At 45.3% G+C, this 25,530-nt stretch overlaps 1 protein-coding gene across 2 annotated transcripts in view; it reads right to left on the minus strand.

The window, feature by feature from the left end:
- The window catches only part of LOC147113440 (EF-hand calcium-binding domain-containing protein 6-like), a 95,428-nt gene that overhangs the window by 67,254 nt on the left and 2,644 nt on the right, over positions 1-25,530 (minus strand). For both annotated transcript variants that reach the window (XM_085994516.1, XM_085994518.1), the window contains exons 2-4: positions 25,056-25,153; positions 15,595-15,695; positions 782-859 (exon numbers count right to left, since the gene is read on the minus strand). In XM_085994516.1, coding sequence (XP_085850642.1) covers positions 782-859; positions 15,595-15,695; positions 25,056-25,153 — 277 coding nt within the window. The remainder of the gene's footprint in view (positions 1-781; positions 860-15,594; positions 15,696-25,055; positions 25,154-25,530) is intronic.

Consider the following 25,530-nt stretch of genomic DNA (forward strand, 5'->3'; position numbering starts at 1 on the left):
GATAAATATTGAAAGCTGAACCATATGTTAGTGGGTCATGTAGTGGACAGGAACACTATTATTTGAATTCCAATTAAGGCTTATGTTCACATCTTAGGCTTCCCCTAGAGGGTAGGTTGGCAATACTGTGCAGGTTTATCAGGCAGAGTGTGAATCGGAGGTGAGGTAGGTAAACAAAAGAAAGGGCGCAAATCAACAGGGTATCCACATCAAGCTGCACTTCTCAAACGACCTGTGTCACCATTCCAAAAGAAACATATTTCTTCAATATTTGTTATCTCTACTTTCTCACTCTAAATATAACAAATACATTTTTAAATCACCATGTTGGGAGGAAACTGAACGCACTGAGATTCTCCCTCTTATTGGGAGATGCCAATATGGAGGTTAACATGCCAAATTGATGAAACAAAATCCAATTAGCTCCATGGAAAATTATGAAAATATATATGGTTGATATCCATAGTTTCTAAGTTGAATCCCACTAGCAGAATTTTTAAGATGGTAACAGCCCAAACTAAATTTAAGTTTAATATACTAAAAAAAGTAAATTATACTGGCATCATATTTTGTATCAAGCATGATATATACAAGAAATTATAATAAGTGTTTGAATATAGAATTTATCCCACTTATTATCAATATCTACGCAATTCATTTGTCTCATCACTAGTGAAATAAAACCAGTGTGTAACAGCCCACTATTGAGTATCCTCTATGGAATAAAATGTCCAACATCTAGAGTACTACTTAGCCATTCAAAATACATTTTAGAACGTACCTGAGTAAAAGATGATGGAACTGCTTTGCAGCAATGAATCTTCTCAGAAATCTAGTTAGAACTGTCAATAATACTTCCCTGAAGTATAGAAAAGTGAGAAGAAAATAAATTGTTCCATCATGCGTTGAACTGCTTATGTTCATTGTTACATTGTTATAGTATCACATCATTAAATGGAACTACTTTGGTATGGAACTACTTTGGTATGGTGTAGTTATATTGCTATGTGGCACACTGTGCACGGGCAGTGCACAGTGCAGCGTCGGACATCTTGTATCACTCCGCACCATGCGGCAGCACAGAAACAAAGCAGAAATACAGCTAAGTAAAAAGCAGTAGCTAAAATGAGCTAAAAGTGTCTGTATTATTTATAGTAAAAGAACACAAGGAGACACAACATGGTGGCAGCGGTATAAGTGAGTAAAAAATTGTGCTATACGAACTACGAATAAGACGAAAAGTGATTTTATAAGCTGATTGTGAGTGCCGATGTCTGCGGTGATTTGAGAGTGAATCGTACGGGAAACTAAAATGACGACTGTGCAAATGCAACCCCTCATGAACTGGGAAGCCGACGATATAGTAGAAGCATTCCGCAAGTTCAAACAGAAATGTGAGCTTACATTCAAAAGCTTCCTGAAGGGCACTACCAACGAGGAAAAGGTTAGTTACATTCTGTTGTGGACAGGAGAAAAAGGTCTAGATTTGTATAATAGCTGGAGTTTGACTGAAGAGGAAAATGAAAACCCTGCGACAATTTTTGATAAATTCAGCAACCATCTAGAGCCTAAATCCAATCACCGTATACACAGATACAAATTCCAGAGTCTAAGACAGGAACCCGGTGAAACAGCTGACAATTTCCTAACAAGGCTGAGAACTGAAGCCAGCAAGTGTAAATTTAAGGAAATGGAAGAAAAGCTTGTGGACCAGCTAATATGGGGGTCAGCACATGTAGAGGTACAAAAAGCCCTGATAGGAAAAGAAAAGCTCGGAATAACAGAGGCTGTAGATATTGCGAGAGCTCATGAAGCCATGAAGCAGCAAATGAAAACGCTGATTTCTCAAACGGCTGACATGCGGACGGCTTCTGAGATGGACAACAGAGTGGATGCAGTGAGAGAAAAGTACAACACACAAAGACATGCACATGACAACGGGGGAGACATGTGCAGAAATTGTGGAAGACCGCACGATTACACAGACAAGAGGAAATGTCCAGCATGTGGAACAAGCTGCAATGCATGTGACAAACTAAACCACTGGGAAAAGAGGTGTAGAACGAAGAAAGAAGGAACATGTAGTGTATGTAACCGTTCCACCTTTAAGAGAACCGTTCCACCTTTAAGAGAACTATTTTAAGAGTTGCACTACTTTATCTTGGCTGCTGTATACTGTAATACCGGTGGTGACCACACCAGTATATAAGTGCTGTGTAATGATTTATTGGGCAGTTCCGCCCTGACCTTCGACTAGTAAAAACCTGTTAATTTTTACTCTTGTGGTCTGTGTATTAATTCTCAATATAACACACAGACTTAACAGTGGCGACGAGTATGATCTTACCCTGCGGCAGAGATTATCCAAGGCAGTTTAACGGACGTCGAGAAGAGGCATCCGCCCTCATCATTCTGCTGATAAAAGACTTGGGTCTGCAGAGCAACGGAAGAATTCTAACACGAAGCCTTCCATCAGCAACAGGCAGGATCATCCCTTCTATCACGGTGGTGGGTAAGCCGATCATCGACGAGCAGCAAGTCGGCCACGTTGGCTGTGAAATAGGGGAGGGAAGATCGGAGGATATAAGGGCGGAGAACTCGACCACGGCTGGGGAAAAGAGCCGGACAGAAGTTGGGGCCAGAGGCACTGAGACTGGGGCAGCGTAAGGCACGGAAGCCGCGGTGAATGCAAACGCAGCCGGTGTGAGAGACCACAGCGAATGCAAACGCAGCCGGTGTGAGAGACCGGGCTGCAAGCGGGCTGGGAGACGCAACAGCGTCGAGAGCAAGCTCGACCGCGACCGGTGGAAAAGGCCGGGCAGCTACCGAGGCCGCGAGGCGCAGCGACCGGGACAGCGAAAGGCGCGGGAGAAAATTAAAAAAAAATTAAAAAACACCGCGGAGAACTCAGCCGCAGCCGGGGGGAAAGGACCGGACTGCAAGAGGGGCTGGGAGGCACGATTGAAAACCGCTGGGGAGGGCGAACGCAGCAATACGGCAATCGCCGTTACAGCGAGCGGGAGAGACAGAGCCCGAGCGAGCGAGCGAGACTGAGCGAGCGGGAGAGAGAAGAGACCGAGCGAGGGAGACCGAGACCGAGCGAGGGAGACCGAGCGAGCGAGGGAGAACGAGACCGAGCGAGCGAGGGAGAACGAGACCGAGCGAGCGAGGGAGACCGTGCGAGCGAGGGAGACCGAGCGAGCGAGGGAGAACGAGACCGAGCGAGGGAGACCGAGCAAGGGAGACCGAGACCGAGCGAGCGGGAGTGACAAGAGACAGCCAGCAGGGGCGAAAGGCAAACGCGGGAAGCCGCCATTTTCAGAGGCGGGGAAGAAGACAAGCGCGGGAAACCGCCATTTTGAAAGTAGGCGGGGAAGAAGACAAGCGCGAGAAACCACCATTTTGAAAAAAAAAAAGTTAAAGAAAAATTTCTTTTGTGTTCTCAAGAAGGTTGCGAGGATGCCTAAGTGTGGTAACATCAACGATTTCGATCCCGATGTGGAAGATTGGGCCACGTATGTAGAACGCATAGAGATATATTGTAAGGCAAATAAAATATCAAATGAAGATAAAGCACTAACCTTACTAAACTCAATGGGTGCCAAGACATACGGGCTATTGAAGCATCTCCTATCACCAGCTAAACCGGCGGATCAGACTTTCGCTAATATTGTTGCTGTCCTGAAGGATCATTTGAACCCCACACCGCTGATGTTAGCGGAACGATTTAAATTTTATGCGAGAACGCAACTGAAAGAGGAAAGCAACGCGGAGTACTTAATTGAACTGCGTAAGTTAGCGAAATACTGTCAGTTTGGGGAAAATCTGACAGAGGCACTGAGAGACAAATTCGTGTGCGGGTTGTCGAAAGAAGGAACACAAAAGCGGCTACTTGAAGAGAATGATCTTACACTTGATAAGGCTGTCACTATTGCAGCATCGCACGAAGCCGCAGCGAGAGGCACTGCGGAAATGCAGCTGAAGGCAGCGGTACTCAGCGTAGATCAAATGGCTTCGGGTACAACGAAATGCTATCGTTGTGGGAAGACAACACACGATCAGAACCAATGCTGGTTTAAAAACCAGGAATGTAGAAAATGTGGCAAGCTTGGTCACATAGCTAAAGTATGCCGGTCAGGAAAGAAGGCCAGCAACAAAAAGTCACCGCAGGAAAAGTGCAGAAAGGTACATAAGGTGGCTGAGAAGAGTTCGGATGAACAGAATTCGGATTCAGACTCCAACAACCAGGAACTGGGTAGTCTGAGAATTCACAATGTGAGTAAGGAAGCTGACCTACAAACTATCTGGGTCACGCTCAAGATAGCCGGAGTCCAAGTGAAAATGGAATTGGACACAGGATCAGCCCTAACAGTCATAAACCGAAGGGACTACAAGCAGCTATTCTCACGTATACCCTTGAGAGATACCGAGATTGTCTTGAAGACATACACGGGGCAAAGAGTATACCCCATCGGAAAGATAAAAGTCAAGGTGAGACACAAGGGCAAAGAACACCAAGGAATGGACTTATATGTACTACCTGAGGGAGGTCCACCACTTCTGGGACAGGAGTGGATCAGGAAAATAAATATGGACTGGCACTCCCTAAAAGCAATAACGGGAGATTCCGGAAAAAGAAAAGATGTCAAACCTGCACGATTGTCCAGAATATTGGATGAGGGCATATGCAGCAGTGACAGTGACAAAGCAGAGAGTGAGAACTCGGGGAAGACAATCAGCTCAGACCCTGGAACTGATGATGGTAAGACCAGCCCATGTGCAAAAGACAAGTCTAAAATGGACTTGCAGACTAATGATGGAAAAACGAAGGAGTGTATAAATGCTTCAGGAGAGAACAAAGTATCAGAACAGAACTCCACTGAACAACAACAACATAGTTTGACAGAGAATTCTGAGTCTGTCCAGTCTACAGACATGCACATTTCTGAGGAACCCGGGGCTCGAACTCAACTTAATCTCAAACTACAACAGCAATTAGAACAAATGATTCGCCGTTTTGAGCAAGAGATGAATGCAAAGAAAAAGTTCTTTGACACAGAGCTGGAGAATCTGGGAAGACAGCAGAAGCAGCTGATTGAGAAAATGGAGCAGGAATACACAAACCGTCTGCGCGAGAAGGCCAAACGAATCAAAGCTGATTCAGTTTCTGAAGGTGCGTGCCCTAATCTGGTGGAGCAGGATGTTCAGCAACTGAAGGCGCTTGTTAGCAGGTTGCAGGCAGGAAAGGCTGATGTGGTTGCCATGAATTCCGGGCTCCTACTGAAGTTGGGTGCAGCATCACCGGATGATTCATTTGTTGAAATTCGAACGGTGGAGGCTCCGGATGATGGCGAATTAAAAGCAACAAAGGACCCCCAGTGCAAGGTTACAAACAGCCCTGCAGCCTATACGTCGAAAACACATGACGACGATACTGGGAAACGTCTGATGTCAGAAGAGTTAACGGTCAGCCAACTCCTTCATATGCTGAGGGACAAGACTCTGAAATTGGAAAAACTTGAACACGAGCTTCAATCTTCAAAGGAAAGGGTTTCAGAGCTCTCAAAAGTTATTGAAACAGCTGAGGTTGCAACACAGACTGAGAAGATTGCAGCAGAGCAGCCCTTGGATGCCAAGAGTACGCTGACTCACGTCAATGTAGAACAACCGAACGCTGAAACAGCTGCTCCAGTAGAGGGATTGAATAGTCCGAACAATCAATCTCCGAATGAAGTTGAAGTATTGAAATCACAAGTGATGTCATTAGTAAAAGATTTGCTGGAAGCCCAGAAAAAGCTGGATGAAGCTGAACACATGAAGAAGTCTCTTCAGGAGAGATGTCTGGATGTGGGACAAAAGCTGGTTAACGCCCAGCTGGGCATGGAGGAGAGGAGGCAACTTAAGTTTTCCAATGAAAAGCTGAAGCTGCAAGTGGAAAGCTTACAGTCAGATGAAAAATTGAGCTTAGCAGATGAAAAATTGGTGGCAGAGGCAAAAGCTGAAGTGATGGAGGAATTAGAAGACAATAGAGAGGAAGCAGAAGATGATGACTCATCTGAACCATTATCACCCCTACCAGGTCACGCACGTGGTCCCTCCGAACTGAGCCAAATCAGTCTGGAAGTAGAAAAACTTCCCAAGGTACTCGAGCCTTTAGAAGTCAGCAATGCTGGTTCTGAAGTTACGAAAGTTCAAGCTGTTAAGTCCAGTGAAGGACTATTAGATGAGTCACCCCAGCAACGAGAACCTACTCCACGACTTTATATGCCTAATGATGAAGCAGAGATACCCATAGTATCTACCTCCGATCCGGTGATACTGGAATCAGATGAACCCGACACTGGCATTCAAGCCGAATCGACCTTGCCGAAAGAACCTACTACACCACCGAGAACTACTACAACACCGAGGCGTTATCCGGACCGAGTCAGGAAGCGCAGGAGGCGCCGCCTCAGAGACTGAATCTGTGAACTGTTTTTACATGAAGTTGTATATATATGTTATGATGTTATGTTTAATGGGAAACATATACTGTTAAGCTAAAAAGGGAGGATTGTAGTGTATGTAACCGTTCCACCTTTAAGAGAACCGTTCCACCTTTAAGAGAACTATTTTAAGAGTTGCACTACTTTATCTTGGCTGCTGTATACTGTAATACCAGTGGTGACCACACCAGTATATAAGTGCTGTGTAATGATTTATTGGGCAGTTCCGCCCTGACCTTCGACTAGTAAAGACCTGTTAATTTTTACTCTTGTGGTCTGTGTATTAATTCTCAATATAACACACAGACTTAACAGAACATACATCAAAAACAAAGGCAGACAGCAGAACCAGAGAAAGAAACACAATATCCATGCCATGGATGAGCAGGATGATGATGATGATCACGACAATGCACTAAACATCGAAACCATAAAGATACAGCTTCACGAGATGTCCAGAGCGGAAAATACTCCGAGGAGAGAATTGCACACCATCATCCAAATCAAAAAAAAGATCAAAGGTCGGCCCAAAACCATCAACTTAAAGTTGAAGCTGGACACAGGGGCTCAGAGCAACATTCTCCCATTGAGACTATACCAGCAGATCTTTCCCGAAAACCTGAGAGAAGATGGCTACCCGAAAAATGGTTGTTTAAAGGCAAGTAATGTCACGCTGACAGCATACGGGGGGAGTGAGATTAAACAACTCGGAATAACCTTTATCAAAGGGACACATAAAAGAAAGAACATCAACTGCATGTTCTATGTCACCGACACTGAGAGGCCAGCGATCCTGGGATTAAACAGCTGCGAGAAGTTGAGATTGATCTCAGTGCATCACGAGCTGACGGAAATGCCACTGAAGATAGACAGCAACACCCCACTGGAGAACCGCCCACAAATCAAGAGTAAAAAAGACTTGATAGACATGTATCCGGAATGTTTTGATGATACAGTGGGATGTTTCGGAGATTTCCAATACCACATCACCATCGATCCAGAGGTAAAGCCCGTTATCCATGCTCCACGAAAAGTATCCATCGAGCTGAAGACAAAGCTTGAAAGAGAGCTAAAGGAGATGGAAGAAAAGGGAGTGATCGTAAAGGTCACTGAACCCACAGACTGGGTAAACTCAATTGTGGTACGAGAAAAGCCAAACGGGCATCTCAGAATATGTTTGGACCCCAAAGATCTAAACCAGGCGATAAAGAGGGACCACTATCCCACCCCAACGCTAGAGGAGATTACGCCATCACTGGCAGGAGCCAAGGTTTTCTCAAAACTAGATGCCAGAAATGGATATTGGAACGTGAAGTTGGATGAGGAATCAACAACACTGACAACATTCAACACACCATTTGGGCGTTATAAATTCCTGCGGCTACCATTCGGGCTAAAGGTCAGTCAAGATATCTTTCAACAGAAAATAGACGAGACATACAGAGGCTGTGAAGGAGCTATAGGAATAGCTGATGATATTCAGATCTATGGAGCAGATGAAAGAGACCATGACATGCACCTACATGAGGCCGTGGAGAGTACCAGGAAGTCTGGCATCAAGTTAAATGCAGATAAGTGCATAGTTAAAGTCAAGGAATGCCAATTCTTCGGTATGATTTATACACCAGAGGGAGTCAAGCCAAATCCAGAGAAGATTGCAGCGATTGCTGAAATGAAACCACCCAAAGACAAGAAAGGGCTGAGGAGTTACCTCGGCTTGGTCCAATACATGAGTTCTTTCATCCCACACATGTCGGAACATACAACAAATCTCAGAGAGCTATTGAAAGAAGACGTCGAATACCAGTGGTCTGAATCACACAAAAGGAATTTCAAACAACTTAAAGAACTGTTGTGCAAAGAAACAAGTCTGTCATATTATGACAGAAGAAAACCAGTCACTCTGCAAGTAGATGCTTCTACCAGAGGACTAGGGGCAGCTCTGGTGCAGGAAGGAAAGCCGATAGCTTTCGCATCAAAGGCCTTGACGTCAGCCGAGACGAGATATGCCAACATAGAAAGAGAACTATTAGCAGTAGTGTACGGATGCGAAAAATTCCATACATACCTATATGGCAGGCGATTTACAATAGAGAGTGGCCATCGTCCACTAGAACAGATCTATAAGAAGAATCTGTGCAAAGCGCCTGCAAGACTGCAAAGACTACTTCTAAGGATCCAAAGCTATGACTTCACGCTTAAATATAAGCCAGGAAAGGAAATGGTGCTAGCAGATGCGTTGTCTCGATTGTCACCATATGAGAAACACGAGGTGGAGGGCCTAACAGTAAAAATCCACACCTAGAGAATGTTACCCCTACAAAGCTCAGTCAAATCAGAGATGAGACTAGCAAAGATGAGGAGTTGCAACTACTCACACAACAAGTAATAGAGGGGTGGCCGGAGAGAATCCAGCAGGTACAGGCGACAATTCGTCAATACTGGACGATTAAAGACGATATTGCAGTAGAAGACGGTATTCTCCTTGCTGGATCGAGGATCATCGTGCCAAAGACAATGCAGACACAACTTCTCCATCTCATACATGAAGGCCACATGGGAATGGAGAAATGCAAGCTGAGAGCCAGATCAGCTGTATACTGGATAGGCATGTACAAAAATATCGAACAGATGGTCTCTGCATGTGGTATATGCCAGAAATACAGAAATGCACAACAGAAAGAGGAGATGATACCTAGTGAAATACCGTCAAGACCATGGCACACTGTTGGGGCAGATCTCTTCATGTGCAATCAAGAATGGTATCTCATAGTGGCAGATTACTATTCCAAGTTTCCTTTTGTGAGAAGGATGAAAGACTTGAGAGCCACAACTACCATCAGGATTGCAAAGAGCTTGTTTGCTGAACAAGGAATCCCGGAAAAGGTAATCTGTGACAATGGAACCCAGTTCACATCGAGTGAATTCAGAGCTCTGGCAGAAAAGTATGGGTTCAAAATAGTAACCTCATCCCCACATTTCCCAAGGGGACACGGGTTCATCGAAAGACAGATCCAGACTGTCAAGAGAACTCTCATCAAAAGTAGTGAGATGGGGGAAGACCAAGACCTTGCCCTCCTATCACTCAGATCAACACCACTGAAAGCAGACATGAAATCACCTGCGGAATTGCTGAATGGGAGGAAGTTTAAGACTACACTACCAGCAAAAATACATCCTCCCCAGGACCAGGAGGACTTCAGACAAAAGCTGGCAGAAGCACAAATCGTAGGAAGCAAACATTACGATAAACATGCAAAGACGCTACCAGAATTGCTGAATGGACAATCAGTGCATGTGCAAGACCCGGTGTTGAAAACCTGGAATCCAGCCAAGGTCATTGGAAAAGCTGATACTCCAAGATCCTACTTCGTAGAGACTGAACCTGGTAACCAATACAGACGGAACAGACTCCACATCAGACCTTCACCTGAACTGGATAAGCAGCAGACAACATCAGCAACATTGACAACACCAGCTACCACAAGCAGCACAACGCCAGAAACAAGCGCTACAAATCAAAAAACCATGAGCATGCACACTCCAACTCCAAAGGCGACAGCAACAACAACAACAACGAGAGCGGAACACACCAAAACACCGCAGAGAGGAATGGTCACCACCAAATCCACAAGATGGAGGGACAACATCCAACCACCTGAGTGATATCGCGAATAAAAAAAAAACTCACGATTCTTTGTAGTTGATAATAATAGTTTAGATATAATATTTGTTAATTTAAATTGTTAAATTTCATGTTTTAGTTTTTTGAGAAAGAGGGATGTTACATTGTTATAGTATCACATCGTTAAATGGAACTACTTTGGTATGGAACTACTTTGGTATGGTGTAGTTATATTGCTATGTGGCACACTGTGCATGGGCAGTGCACAGTGCAGCGTCGGACATCTTGTATCACTCCGCACCATGCGGCAGCACAGAAACAAAGCAGAAATGCAGCTAGTAAAAAGCAGTAACTAAAATGAGCTAAAAGTGTCTGTATTATTTATAGTAAAAGAACACAAGGAGACACAGCATTCATAAACAATCATTCTCGGCCATAACGCTGAATTGCATTGGATTACACAACTCTGTACTAAGCTAGCCACTATTGTGTGTGTGTGGACAAAAGAGCTGAACTCAAGATGTGAGGTGAGAGTGACTGCCCTTGACATCAAGGCAGCATTTGATCGAGTGTGGCATCAAGGAGCCCTAGCAAAACTGAAGTCAATGGGAATCAAGGGGAAAACTCTCCATTGGTTGGAATCATACCTAGCACAAAGGAAGTTGGCTGTGGTTGTTGGAGGTCATTCATCTCAATCACATGACATCACTGCAGGAGTTCCTCAGGGCAGTGCTCTAGGCCCAACCATCTTCAGCTGTTTCATCAATGACCTTCCCTCCATCATAAGGTCAGAAGTGGGGATGTTCGCTGATGATTGCACACTGTTCAGCACCATTCGAGACTCATCAGATACTGACGCAGTCCGTGTCCATATGCAGCAAGACCTGGACAACATTCAGACTTGGGCTGACAAGTGGCAAGTAACATTCGCACCACACAAGTGCCAGGCAATGACCATCTCCAACAAGCGAGACTCTAACCATCTCCCCTTGACATTCAATGGCATTACCATCGCTGAATCCCCCACTATCAACATCCTGGGGGTTACCATTGATCAGAAACTGAACTGGACCAGCCATATAAATACTGTGGCTACAAGAGCAGGCCAGAGGCTGGGAATTCTGCGGCGAGTGTCTCACCTCCTGACTCCCCAAAGCCTTTCCACCATCTACAAGGCACAAGTCAGGAGTGTGATGGAATACTCTCCACTTGCCTGGATGAGTGCAGCTCCAACAACACTCAAGAAGCTCGACACCATTCAGGATAAAGCAGCTCGCTTGATTGGCACTCCATCCACCACCTTCAACATTCACTCCCTCCACCACCAGCGCACTGTGGCTGCAGTGTGTACCATCTACAAGATGCACTGCAGCAACTCGCCAAAGCTCCTTCAACAGCACCTTCCAAACCCGCAACCTCTACCACTTAGAAGGACAAGGGCAGCAGACGCATGGGAACGTCACCACCTACAAGTTCCCCTCCAAGCCACACACCATCCTGACTTGGACCTGTATCGCCGCCGTTCCTTCACTGTCGCTGGGCCAAAGTCCTGGAACTCCCTTCCTAACAGCATTGTGGGTGTACCTACATCATATGGACTGCAGCGGTTCAAGAAGGCGGCTCACCACCATCTTCTCAAGGGCAATTAAGGATGGGCACTAAATGCAGGCCTAGCCAGCGACGCCCACATCCCATCAATGAATAAAAAAAAATTTTTTTTTAATCCTATTTGAATGAATATATGATGGGCCAGAAACTGCTGCAATGGCAGGTCTGGCGGTCTTTTATGCTCACCATTGACATCGCACGCTATTTGTGGCGCAAATTGCTGGGACTTCGATCTGATAACGGCGCAGCAATGTCAATGTCACATCTGGGACCTCGTGAACGCCATGCTCGATGGCTTATCTCCTTGACCAACGCAAGAAAAGGACAGAAAAGGAATCAAAACGAAAGACGGAGAAGGAAATAGGGTGAATTAGAGTCAAACAAAATTTAGGGACAGAAAGGGGAATAAAGAGAACGAAAGAAAAAGAGTGGATTAAGGCAGAGAGAGAGAGAGAGAAAAGAGACAGAAAGGAAAAGTAAGAAAAGCAGTTAAAAGAACAAGCAGAAGAAGAGGACATTGTAACCCAGTTGTGTTTGGCAATTGCTGCATTGGTTCTTGAGAAGTTAATGAGTGAATGGCAGGTTAGGTGTGTGAAATGTGCAAACATTCTTGACCCATGAAGAATAGAACCAGCATGATTAGGAATAGTGGAACACCCAGTGGGTATGCCATTGTACTATTTTCACAGGAACATAGGAATTGATAAGACAAATAAAGACCAAGGTCTAACTAGTTTGCCTTCTCGCATCCTAGTAGTCACATGAAACAAGGAGTTGTTGACTAATCATAGCAATCAATCTCTATCAATTAATCTACAACAGACACAGAAATGACACGAGGAAAACTCCCCAGTGGTGGAGAGCTTTAGGAACCATAGTTCCTAAGTCACCTTTTTCCTCGCAAGCATACTGCACTTACCACAAATCATTTCTCAAATTACTCATATATTTATTTTCTGAAAGAAAACAATCTAATTTTCATTTGAATGAATGACCTTCTTTTGAGTGTTTTGCGTCCTGAAAATTATTTCCCTGTGACACTAACAGGAGTGTGGATGGCAAGACTGGCACAAAAATACTGGCAAGACAGATAAAAAGTATTAAAAAACCTCTAGGAACAATTCACTACCTGCTGGTCCCTTTATGGGCCTCCAAGGTTGAGTGTCTTTTAAATTACATCATTAACAGGGTCCTCTACGACATTAGTACGATAGCAAAATACTGCGGATGCTGGAAATCCGAAAACGCTGGAAACCTCAGCAGGCCAGGCAACATTCATGGAGAGAGAAATAGAGTCAACGTTTCAGGTCAAAACCCTTCGTCAGGACTGAAAAAACACAGGATTAAAAGGCTAGTTTGGGGGCTGGGAAATGGGGATGAAAGAACAAACCCATACCTCTTAATGTCTCTTCACTTCTCTTTTGTTCTTTCAACCCCATTTCCCAGCCCCCAAACTGGCCTTTTAAGCTGTTTCATTTCCTGTGTTTTTTCAGTCCTGACGAAGGGTTTCGACCTGAAACGTTGACTCTATTTCTCTCTCCACGGATGTTGCCTGGCCTGCTGAGTTTTTCCAGCATTTTCTGTTGTTATTTCCTCTACGACATTAATTACCAGCTTAAGTGGCTGCGGTGGGAATGACTTGTAATAATGTCATAAATCAATTAAATTCAATGGGGAGCCTCACAACGAGATGGGACTTTTATCGGCTTTGGCAAGGCTAACGGCAAATAGTCCAACAATTTGCGGAGAATCAGAACTCATGGCATATCTCTTTTACTCCACGAATTGCTGGATTTTTAACAAATTAATAACACCAAGTGCTGCTAATGCGTCATTCTAATGACGCGACTTTCCAACAATTTCGGTCCCGATGCATGTTTTCTACTCATTCAAAAATCTTGAAGAGCGGGCAAGAATTCTCTGAATGTCTAAAACTCAATAAATTTAAGTGAACCTTTCGTACTCTAACCCTTGAGAAACAATTTAATGTGAATAAATGCATTGGTGTGGTGTGCTACTGAATCATACAGATCAGGAGTGTAGCCATGTACAAACAATTGGACAAGGATATTCGGGGCAATTCCTGGACTTAGAGCGAAGGACAGATGGGAACCTATCCTATAAAGGGGAGCACATTTCTCCCTGTGGTTGCACCTATGATTCAGCTGAAGCCCTCTGTTTAGTATGTATAACTTTTGCCAACGTGTGCATTTAACAAAGTATATTTATTTAACTTTTTTTGATAATCTGCTCAGTACTTGCAAACCCTGGTCGTTCCTTGCTCTGTGCTGAGTTAGTTGATCTCAGTTGGCGAGTTCGGTGATGGGGACACCACAAATGGACTCAATGTTCTGGGCTAAGAAACAAACTCAGCCAGAGACCCCACTCCTGATCAATGTTCCCTCTTATTATTTTTTTCCCTGCCCATGCCCTTTAACTGGCTGCGCAGCCCGTTCAAATCTTCGCACATGCGCGGTTATTTCCGCTGAAAAGCTGATGAGTGGCCTGAGCGGGACCTCCAGACTGGGAATGTTGCTCCTGATCATTGTCTAGTGATCTCTGGAGGCTTGTGGTCACTGGTTGAGTAAAAGATCGAGTTTGGCTGTGATGTACCCCATGGTAAAATAGTTGCTGACATTCAAGCGTTGATTTTTCCAATACAAGTACAGTTTACTCCTCGGAAAGGTTATAAATAGGAGCAAAGCTCACCCAAGGAGTGATTGCATGCAATTATCTGCGGTCAGCTCATTATCATAATTATTCATAGCTCCAGCTGCAGATTTGGATGTGTGGAAGGAGGTAACGGGACCAGAAAATTCCACGAAAAAATAGGTGAAATTTAGAAGGATGCAGACAATTAAAGGGAAATGGAAGAATATGGGGGCGGCCCTGTTCCTGCTTTGTTTCCTGCGCAAAGTTCAGATATAGGGGATTCCCATTGGGAAACCCATTACTACCGTTAATGGTTCTGTTGGGAAAATAGAAGCAGCAAAACAATTTCTTCAAAAGCTCCTAAAAACCTAAATGGCAGTAAAAAAAAAACAAATGGCCTCAAAACTATACTCTGAATTTTCTTACAATACAGTACCTTTTATATGCCTTATAGGAACATCTGAGATCTCTGTTTCACTTAGCATCCTGCACGCATGAATGATTGGAAATTACATGCAAGATAAAATGACTCCCTCTCCACCCCCCCACTTCAGCATTATAGTGAAGCTCCCACCTGTTTCAGATGAAAGCTTCTTGTTCCTGTTTATTTGACCCTGGAAATGAATGTAACGTACAAAATGAGCAGGGCCTCAGTCTAACTGATCAGGTTCACCCAATTTACACCTGTTAATAAGGCAAAGACGAAGAGAGAATCCGTGCTTTGCATTTGCAAATCCCGCAAGTATTATCAGGGGAATGCAGATGAGGCCTGTCTTTGCTGCCTCTGCTTCAGAAGGGAGGCTGTCACTGAACTATGCCACCTCATCGACGGTGACCTCTAGACAATGTCAACCACAGGGACAGCTCTTCCTGTGGGTAGGAAGGTCTGTACTGTGCTATTGGGGAGGGGAAAGCATAAAGTGCAGAACAATTTAAATAAAACTGGAAGCTGTGTTGAAGTTCAGGCTGGCTGTCTCCAGAAATCTGGCAAATCTCTTTGCCATGAAAAGCAGTGGACTGTGTATTAGACGCGCAGATTTCAGCATCTGATTTTATTGCACAAGTTCCCAGCCAGTGAGGCTCCACACCACCAGTGAAGCCTCACAAAATTTACCTTTAGTTATATGAACTGAAACCTGACTTACATTTAAAATGATACCACACTAATGCTTGCCTAAGTTTTAAATAATTTAGATGGCAGTAAAAAAAGGCTTTGTGCTTCACCTCGTCACATGACCTCTGCCAGTAGGGTCATTTGCCTTGAAAAGCTGCTTTAGAGAATAGAATCCACCAGATCTGATCTTTTCATGGAGAAGATATTGAAGCTGGAAAACCAATGAGGAGAAGCACATCAGATCCAACAAAATGCCACATGTACACCTTATTCTGTAGTGCAATGTTACAATTCAGGCTTTCTCCCAACACTCATTACTTGTGTTCACAGAAAAAGACAGCTCTATAAGCAAACCCGCATCACCAATGATCTGAAACTTGCTATCTTCCACATACCATGAATGAGGTAGCGTGACACAAGACTAACAGTTATGCTTTTAACACAGTGTTAAGCATTGAAGCCCACTTTGCACCCCTGCCCACACTGAAAAGCAGAAAACACCACATTATCAGAATGTATCATTCAGGCTAATATTAACAGACAACTTATTTACAAGGAATGTGATTATACAGAAGCAAAGAAGTACAGCAAATAACCAGCAATATGATATTTGATCAGCACATTGCTCAAGCTGTTCCAAAATGAAATAATAGAGTCCAGAACCATGGGCCAGAATTTTCATCACCTGGGCAGGTCGGGTGCGGGCAGTCGGCGTGGCGGGTCAGAACCGTGTTCTTATCATCCTGCTTCTCAGAGCGACTTTCCGTTAATGGCGCCTATTAAGTCAGGTTTTCCAGCCCTATTAAATGGTGCGGATCTGATGACGTCATCAATGACTTATTTCCAGCGGGGATGTTTAAAGTAGCCTTGGCCACATCGCATTTGAAGGTTCATCTAGGAGTGTGCAGGGAGAGTATATCACAATCTGGTTATTGCTCAGCCTTGCAGAGATGGCTTCACAAAGACAGAGGGCTGCATCCAGGTTTTCCAATGATTCCCTACATATTCTTCCCTGCTGATGGGCACAAGAGACCGCCCCAGGAGACAAAAAGAGCCTGGCTCCAAATTGCAGAGGAGGTGAACAGCAGGGATGTGGTGAGGAGAACTTGGGTGCAGTGCCAGAAGCACTTCAATTATCTCATTAGATCAGGAAAGGTGAGTACAAAGCCACACTCAACTTCATCCTGCTGTGCCTGTCGTCACATCCCAATCACTCTGCCTTCCCAACCCTACTCCTGGACATCCTTACTCACACCAACACACCTTGCACGTCCACCCATCCCTCTCTCTCTCTATCTACATTATCACATCCCCATCTGACTAGCTACCCCTCACACTCAGCCTCATCCTAATGCAATCATTCCAACTGACAACACACAAGGAGGCCATTTGGCATTGGCACTTTGGCATTGGCACTACATTCCCTCATAGTCACCTTCTAAAGATGTAACCCACACAGTCTTTACACTCATGCCATCACTCTCACTCAAACTGCTCTTCTTTCCCTCCATGTAGGAGAAACGAGCGCACAATAACAGGAAGAGGGAGAGAACCAGAGGTGGCCCTCCATCCTTCGCCACTTTGACAGCAGCAGAGGAGGTGGCCCTGGAGGTCTCAGGAGTTGCAGAGCAGCTGGTGGTGGGACACAGAGAGAGGGGGACATCTCAGCAACCTGGTGACAGAATTACATCTCATACAGCCACATGGTATACAGCAGTCACTCATATGGTGACTGATGTCAGCAGCCAGTGAATGGTCATCATGTGCATAATGGTATCTGTACTCATTCTTAATATAACATTTCTAAATCATCTCTTTACTCTCCCACAGGTCCATCAAGAGCCGCCCCCCCCCCCCCCACCAACACCCCCACTGTCCAGCCGGAGGAGGAAGACGACTCCTCAGAGGAGCCTCCAGCCTCTGAGGGTGCACTGTCAGAGACCCATACGCACCCAGCACCAGCGCGGATATGCACACCTCGGTGGGTCCCACGTGACATAGAGTAATGTTGTCACCTGGTGTCTCAGAAGTCACAAGTGAGCAAGAGCAGATGGTGGAGACAGGGACAGCTGTGGAGACTGCTCGCCAGAGGGCGCAGGATGCTCCCAGCTCTGCTCAGCTGCATGCAGACGCTGAGCCTCGGGGGCCTTCCAGAAAGAGGGCGATCCTGGAGGTGCAGGAAGAATTGCTGGAAGCTCTGGCAGGTTTTGTGGCCACAATGTCTGTAAATGTACAGAGAATGGAGGAGTCCATCTCCAACATGAGCACCACCGTGTCACAGGCGATGGCGACTGTAGGCTATTCCATAGAAAGGGTGGCCACCTGCTTGGAGCAGCTAATGCCCCACTCACAGGAGCACATGCTATCTATGGAGAACAGATGACAGAGGCTCATAGACCTCCTCTCTAGGAGGGATGTCAACGTAGACTTGGGTCCTCATGGCCCACTGCTGTGCAGCAAGGTGCTCTCCAGCTCCTTGCTAGCAAGGAAGTGCGGGTGGCCCATGAGAGGGATGCTGGTGAGAGGGGAAATGGAAGTGGGGACTCCTCTCAAAGCGCTCACACTTCTCCCTTATTGCCTCCCCTCAGTCAGAGCCCCAGATGCCTCCTCGGATCGCGACGGCCGAGTTTGCCCCTGCACAGTGGCAGCAGCAGCAGACTTTGGTGGGGCCATCACGGGCTCCAAAACCCAGAGGACGTCTGCCAAAAGTGTCTACGCAATCGCAGCAGGGACGTGAGCGGGCTGCCTCTACCTCTGCTGAAGCCACAGGGGTAGCACCTCACAGAAGCATGTGTAAACAAAAAATGACACAGAATTAGATGCCCAAGGATAAGCACACGGATGTTTAAAGGAATGTTTTTGTTAGGGCTCTTCTACTGTTATGTCACATATAAAACTATTTATTTTCACCACTTTCCGGTCATGCCCATTTTTGTATGCTACTTTGGAAGTGGCTTAGTGAGTTGGAGTGAATGGTGAGACATAAAGCAATGGGGGTCAGTGTGAAAGGAATGGCTTGGTCATTGTAGGGATGCTTTATGGTGTAGTAGGGGGGAGGAGGGAGGGGGGAGTGGAACCTGGCACAGCATCTGGCAGCCATGTGGGTGTAATACAGGAAGTTAAGTAAATGTGTCCATGATGAGGCCATCACTGGCCTCCCAGGCAGCACTGTGCTCTGTTGCTGCTGGCTTCTGGACCTCAGGTTCCTCCTGCTCCTCCTCATCCTTTTTTTTTTTTATTCATTGATGGGATGTGGGCATCGCTGGCTGGCTAGGCCTGCACTTAGTGCCCATCCCTAATTTCCCTTGAGAAGATGGTGGTGAGCCGCCTTCTTGAACTGCTGCAGTCCATATGGTGTAGGTACACCCACAATGCTGTTAGGAAGGGAGTTCCAGGATTTTGGCTCAGCAACAGTGAAGGAACGGCGATACAGGTCCAAGTCAGGATGGTGTGTGGCTTGGAGGGGAACTTGTAGGTGGTGATGTTCCCATGCGTCTGCTGCCCTTGTCCTTCTAAGTGGTAGAGGTCGCGGGTTTGGAAGGTGCTGTTGAAGGAGCTTTGGCGAGTTGCTGCAGTGCATCTTGTAGATGGTACACACTGCAGCCACAGTGCGCCGGTGGTGGAGGGAGTGAATGTTGGAGGTGGTGGATGGGGTGCCAATCAAGCGGACTGCTTTATCCTGAATGGTTTCGAGCTTCTTGAGTGTTGTTGGAGCTGCACTCATCCAGGCAAGTGGAGAGTATTCCATCACACTCCTGACTTGTGCCTTGTAGATGGTGGAAAGGCTTTGGGGAGTCAGGAGGTGAGACACTCGCCGCAGAATTCCCAGCCTCTGGCCTGCTCTTGTAGCCACAGTATTTATATGGCTGGTCCAGTTCAGTTTCTGATCAATGATAACCCCCAGGATGTTGATAGTGGGGGATTCAGCGATGGTAATGCCATTGAATGTCAAGGGGAGATGGTTAGAGTCTCGCTTGTTGGAGATGGTCATTGCCTGGCACTTGTGTGGTGCGAATGTTACTTGCCACTTGTCAGCCCAAGTCTGAATGTTGTCCAGGTCTTGCTGCATATGGACACGGACTGCATCAGTATCTTACGAGTCTCGAATGGTGCTGAACAGTGTGCAATCATTAGCGAACATCCCCACTTCTGACCTTATGATGGAGGGAAGGTCATTGATGAAACAGCTGAAGATGGTTGGGCCTAGGACACTGCCCTGAGGAACTCCTGCAGTGATGTCATGTGATTGAGATGAATGACCAACAACCACAGCCAACTTCCTTTGAGCTAGGTATGATTCCAACTAATGGAGAGTTTTCCCCTTGATTCTCATTGACTTCAGTTTTGCTAGGGCTCCTTGATGCCACACTCGACCAAATGCTGCCTTGATGTCAAGGGCAGTCACTCTCACCTCACCTCTTGTTCAGCTCTTTTGTCCATGTTTGGACCAAGGCTGTAATGAGGTCTGGAGCTGAGTGGCCCTGGCGGAACCCAAACCCAAATCCAGCTGATGCTCCTCGTCCTCCTCCTCTGAAGAGGCTGTGCGCTCTGCGCTTTGCTCCTCATGCAGCGCTAATCCTCACTGCTGCGCTATGTTGTGCAGGGTGCAGCAGACGTCGATGATTCTGGAGACCCTGGCTGGTGCGTACTAAAGGGCTCCTCCAGATCTGTCAAATGTAAGAAGTCACACAACACCAGGTTATAGTCCAACCGCTTTATTTGAAATCACAAGCTTTCGGAGTGCTGCTCCTTCATCACCTGACGAAGGAGCAGCGCTCCGAAAGCTTGTGATTTCAAATAAAGCTGTTGGACTATAACCTGGTGTTGTGTGACTTCTTACATTTGTCCACCCCAGTCCAACTCCGGCATCTCCACACCAGATCTGTCAAGGCATCTGAAGCGCATTTTCAGCATGCCTATTGTTTGCTCTATGACACATCTGGTGGACATGTAGCTTTCATCATAACGCTCCTCAGCCTCATTGCTTGGCCTCCTCAAGTGTATCATGAGCCACGTCTTCAGTGGATAGCCCTTGTCTCCAAGCAGCCAGCCGGTTAGTTTGTTTGGCGGTGTGAAGAGCTGAGGGAGGGTGGACTGGCGCAGGACAGAAGAGTCATGGCAGGTGCCAGGGAATCTGGCGCACACATGCATGATGATCTTCCTAATGATTGCAGACCAGCTGCACATTGAGGGAGTGGAAGGCCTTGCGGTTGATAAACACTCCTGGGTGATGATGGGGTGCTCTGATGGCCACATGTGTACAGTCGATGACACCCGGCACCCGTGGAAAGCCAGCCAGAGTGGCACAGGCCATCACATGCTCACTAACACCAGCTTCATCAGTGGCAAAGTTGATATAATTGGCTGACTTGTCAAACATGGCATCGGTGACCTGTGTGATGCATCTGTGGGCGGCCGACTGGGAGATCCCTGGAAGGAGCCTGAGGCGAAGAAGTTGAGGGCACTGGTGACTTTGACAGCCACTGGTAAGGCGTGTCCACCAGGTCCTTGAGGAGAAAATTGTTGGTGTTGTTGCTACTGCTGCTGCTGCTGGTGGTAGGGCTCATCCTGGTCCGATTCTGAGGACCAAGGTGAAACAGTATAAATGGCACCTATGCTGATCTAATAGATGGCAGGTTAAGTAGAGATCAGAGAAGCAATCTGTCAATGGTGTGACAGTTAGTAGCAATGGGGTGAAAGTGGTTTCCGAAGTTGCAGGAAAGACTTGCAAACTCTAGACACCTAAATCTGTGCTCAAAATGCACTCAGAAAGAGCCTTTCCCATAGGCAAGTAAGCAGGTGTCATGTGACAGTATTTGTTGTGCTTTCAAATGCTCTGCAGTAATGACCTCACTCAACGGCCTCCGCTTGACAGATGTGGTTCCTGAGCTGCCTAATTCCCGTGGTCAAGCAATGAAATTCAAAAGATCTGGTTAAAAACACTGTTAAGGGTCATAGAAACATAGAAGATAGGAGCAGGAGTAGGCCATTCGGCCCCTCGAGCCTGCTCCGCCATTTAATGAGATCATGGCTGATCATCCAAATTCAGTACCCTGTCCCTGCTTTCTCCCCATACCCCTTGATCCCTTTAGCCTTAAGAAATATATCTAACTCCTTCTTGAATATATTTAATGAATTGGCCTCAACTGCCTTCTGTGGTAGAGAATTCCACAGGTTCACCACTCTCTGGGTCAAGAAATTCCTCCCCATCTCAGTCCTAAATGGCTTACCCCTTATCCTTAGACTGTGACCTCTAGTTCTGGACTCCCCTGCCATTGGGAACATCCTTCCTGCATCTAGTCTGTCTAGTCCAGTTATAATTTTATAAGTGTCTGACAACAAGGTATTAATGAGCTAAATTAGGTCGCCCCCCTCTGCCGTTCGGGTCCGTGCCGTGCTGGCAAACATGCCTGAGTTAAAGGCACGAGGAGGCGGGATGACGACGGGTTCCCGATGCACTCCCATTTTTGCGACTTTTACTCCCGACCCGCCTCCAATCCCGCACGCACCACCAGCATGAAAATTCCGGCCTTCGTGTCCTTTTCAGAACTTGTCACGTTGTAAATCAAGCGATAATATGTATCTGTGTATGTGTGTTGTGGAGTATTATGGTTTTTGCATTTTGTTGATTTATCAGTAACTGTTGAAAAATTGTTGACATTTTCTGAGCTGTAACGGATACCTGAAAATTGAACATTTACTCCAGCTATCGAATTAGATTAAAAACAATAAACATCAAAACATACAATGCTTTATCTTGACTAGGTTCAGCTAATTGTTTTGAATATATAAATCTTGAATTCACATTCGGGTATGCAAACCTGACATATGTAAACCTGACTTAAGCAAATTCTTAGGAAAAATAAGCAAATTGTTGCAAATGACCAATCTGTTCTGTGTATAGCTGATATAAAAATATAAGAACAAAGGAAATAAGAGCAGGAGTAGGCCATTCGGCCCCTTGAGCCTGCCCAGCCATTCAATAAGATCATAGCTGATCTTCTACCTCATTTCCATCTTCCTGCACTATCCCCATATCCCTTGATTCCCTTAGTATCCAACAACATATTGATCTCTGTCTTGAATATATAGTTAGTCCTGTGGCCCCCAATAATATACCATCATTTTCTCTGTCCCAAATAATATTTCAATGTATTTAAAGACAATTATGGAGCCTTAAAATAATAGCACTGGCTTCATATTCAGAAGGTCACCATGGCTTTGTCACTTGAACCCACCTGCTGTCGGAATCTCTTCAGAGCTTTACAGCCAGATGGAGTGTCTTAAGATAGCTGCACCATTGCATCATTGGTTAAGGACAGCTGAGATCTCCATTCCACATAGCTGCCTATTGCCAGCCTAAAAGTGAGGTCTCAGTTGAAAAGGCCTAGCCTCCACCATTTGTCAGACAAGGTATCAGCTCCCCTGATGGCTTAAGTGTGTAAATGCACAACATGGTGTGGTACTGAGCTATACAGTGAGGTCCCAGGTTCAGTCCTTTGATCTTTCTTATTGAGATAGAGGATCAGCCATGATCATATTGAAAGGCGGAGCAGGCTCGAAGGGCCGAATGGCCTACACCCGCTCCTATTTTTCTATGTTTTTCTATGTTTCCTGATCTCAGCTGGGACAGCAGTGCAAATGTTGCTTTTAGCCTCAGCGATTCTAAGCTACAGGGCGGAAAGAAATCAGTCAGAGTCCCTGTTCTTGATCGATACCCAGTGATCCCTCCTGGAAGTAAATGTAACAAAGCTGGAAATCTGAAATAAAAATAGAAAATTCTGGTCTGTCATTGCCAAGGCCATCATTTTTTTTTATCTCTCAGTAGATGGGATTAGCTTTACCAAGTGTGGGGGCTGAATCAGATTTTTGTACGGAGGGAAAGATGATTAAATGTAACAGGAGCAAGGGCACAGTGAATTAAGTACAATATTGAAAAGAAAACCTGTCCTGAGATTCTGAAAAAAATAAAGTGTAATGAATATTTACAAAGAATCCCTAATAGTTATTAATTCACAGCTCAACATCACATTGTCAAAGGTATTCTAAAAGCGTTTGAAACTCATCCATCTATTATGAATATGTAACCAGTTCAGCTCAATAAGAAATTTATTTGTAATCTATTTGAACAGCAAGAATCATTAAAATCAGCAGGAAACTTGTCATTAATCCTGTATTTTTTCTGATGATTTCAGTTCACTTGCAAAGAAGAAAACAATTATGCCATTATATGTCTGAGATCCTTGACTGAAATACCACATGGCTGAAGCTTTGTGCTTTCTGGCACCCCTAAATTTAAGAATCCCTTTGCAGTTCAGATATTTTCAGTGAGAGGTTCTCTGTTTGAATGATGTTGTCGTAATCAATATGATGCTCAATCTTTCTGCAGTTAAGTAATATTTTGGAACCATTCTTAATTAAATTCTGACTATTTTTTTCACACCAAACTAACAGTAGCACTGGGGTGAAACACACTTAGACGCATGCACTCATCAACTTTGCTGTACTAAATTTGGGTTGCACTTGATTTGAAATCTATCCAGAAAGGTTTCTTCTGATAGTGCGGAGTGAAGTAGCAGTAGATCAAGGTTGGCCAGCCTGGGTGATTGGGTGAGCGCAGAGGACACTGCTGGTGACTCTATACTGGGACACTGCATTCTGCACATGACTCTTCGGGCATTTAGGTGAAGGTCTCATCTATCACATCCTGCCGATGACTCTCGTTATCTTGCTGTTTTAGTGGGAATCTCTTCCAGGTCATTGGAACCCAGCCTCATTTTAATATAATTTTCACATATCAAAATGACACTGTCACAAAGCATGTGCAAAAACACTGTAGGCCATCCCAACAGCTTGGATAGAAGATTCAGTATGGTGTTATTTCACAGAATCACAGAAACCCCACAGTGCAGATAGAGGCCATTTCGGCCCATCAAGCCTGCACCGACACATATCCCACCCAATCCCCGTAACCCCTACACCAACACATATCCCACCCTATCCCTGTAACCCCACGTATTTAATCCCCCTAACACTAAGGGTCAATTTATCATAGCCAATCAACCTAACCCGCACATCTTTGGACTGTGGGAGGAAACCGGAGCACCCGGAGAAAACCCACGCAAACACGGGGAGAATGTGCAAACTCCACACAGACAGTCGCCCGAGGCCAGATTCGAACCCGGGTCACTGGCACTGTGAGGCAACAGTGCTAACCACTATGCCACCGTGCTTTGAGCGAGGATCTCGTGAAATGGATCTCTGCAACAATTTTCTGGTCCCCACTTGCCAGTTCCATGGCGACCAAACATTTTCCCCACTGCTCCTTTAAGCACACCTGTGCCTAAATTTGATGGGCCCCGGGCAAACTTCAGTGTAATCATTAGATTTTATAAAGTCAAATTCAAACGGTGCATTGATTGCCTGTCTTATTGCAGTTTGCCCCAAGCATTCAAAATTTTCATTTGTTATTGCCTGTAATCCTTCTTGTGCATCTAGTTGAGAATTACATCAGGCAATAGCAGCACACTAAATGTATATAATCTAAAAAAAAACCTACTAGATCCCTCACCTCATCAATTTGCAGTCTCATCTGCGTCCCAGGCCTTGAGGAGATAATTGTCTGAACATCCTGATCAGCCATTCTGTGGTCACTGGCCCACTGTTTTTCTAATAAACACAAAATCCCTATCGTTATCACATTACAGAACTATGAGCTCAATTCCTGCCATCCAGTTTCTTATCAATAAAATGTAAATTTTCAATTTTGTTATAAATTTTAAGTTCTTTAAATATGGCTGCACTCTCGTGTAGTTTTTTTTCCTTAATTAGTTGTAATTTTTCATCAGGCATTTGAAAAATATCTGCTTGTTTCTTCAAGATCCCCCACCCCGCCACCCCGTAAATCATTAATTCTTGCCCCAAAGGTGCATAGGCAACTAGCCCATACCACTCTGTCAGCGGCCATTACAGGTGTAAAAGAATGGCTCATGGTGACTCAATCACCAATTTTTCTCTCCTTCCCGATGTGAAGGAGCTAAATCCCT

Source organism: Somniosus microcephalus, chromosome 8 (assembly GCF_052327205.1).
Source record: "Somniosus microcephalus isolate GS21.2 chromosome 8, FLI_Smic_1.0, whole genome shotgun sequence".
In the NCBI taxonomy this organism is placed as follows: Eukaryota; Metazoa; Chordata; class Chondrichthyes; order Squaliformes; family Somniosidae; genus Somniosus; species Somniosus microcephalus.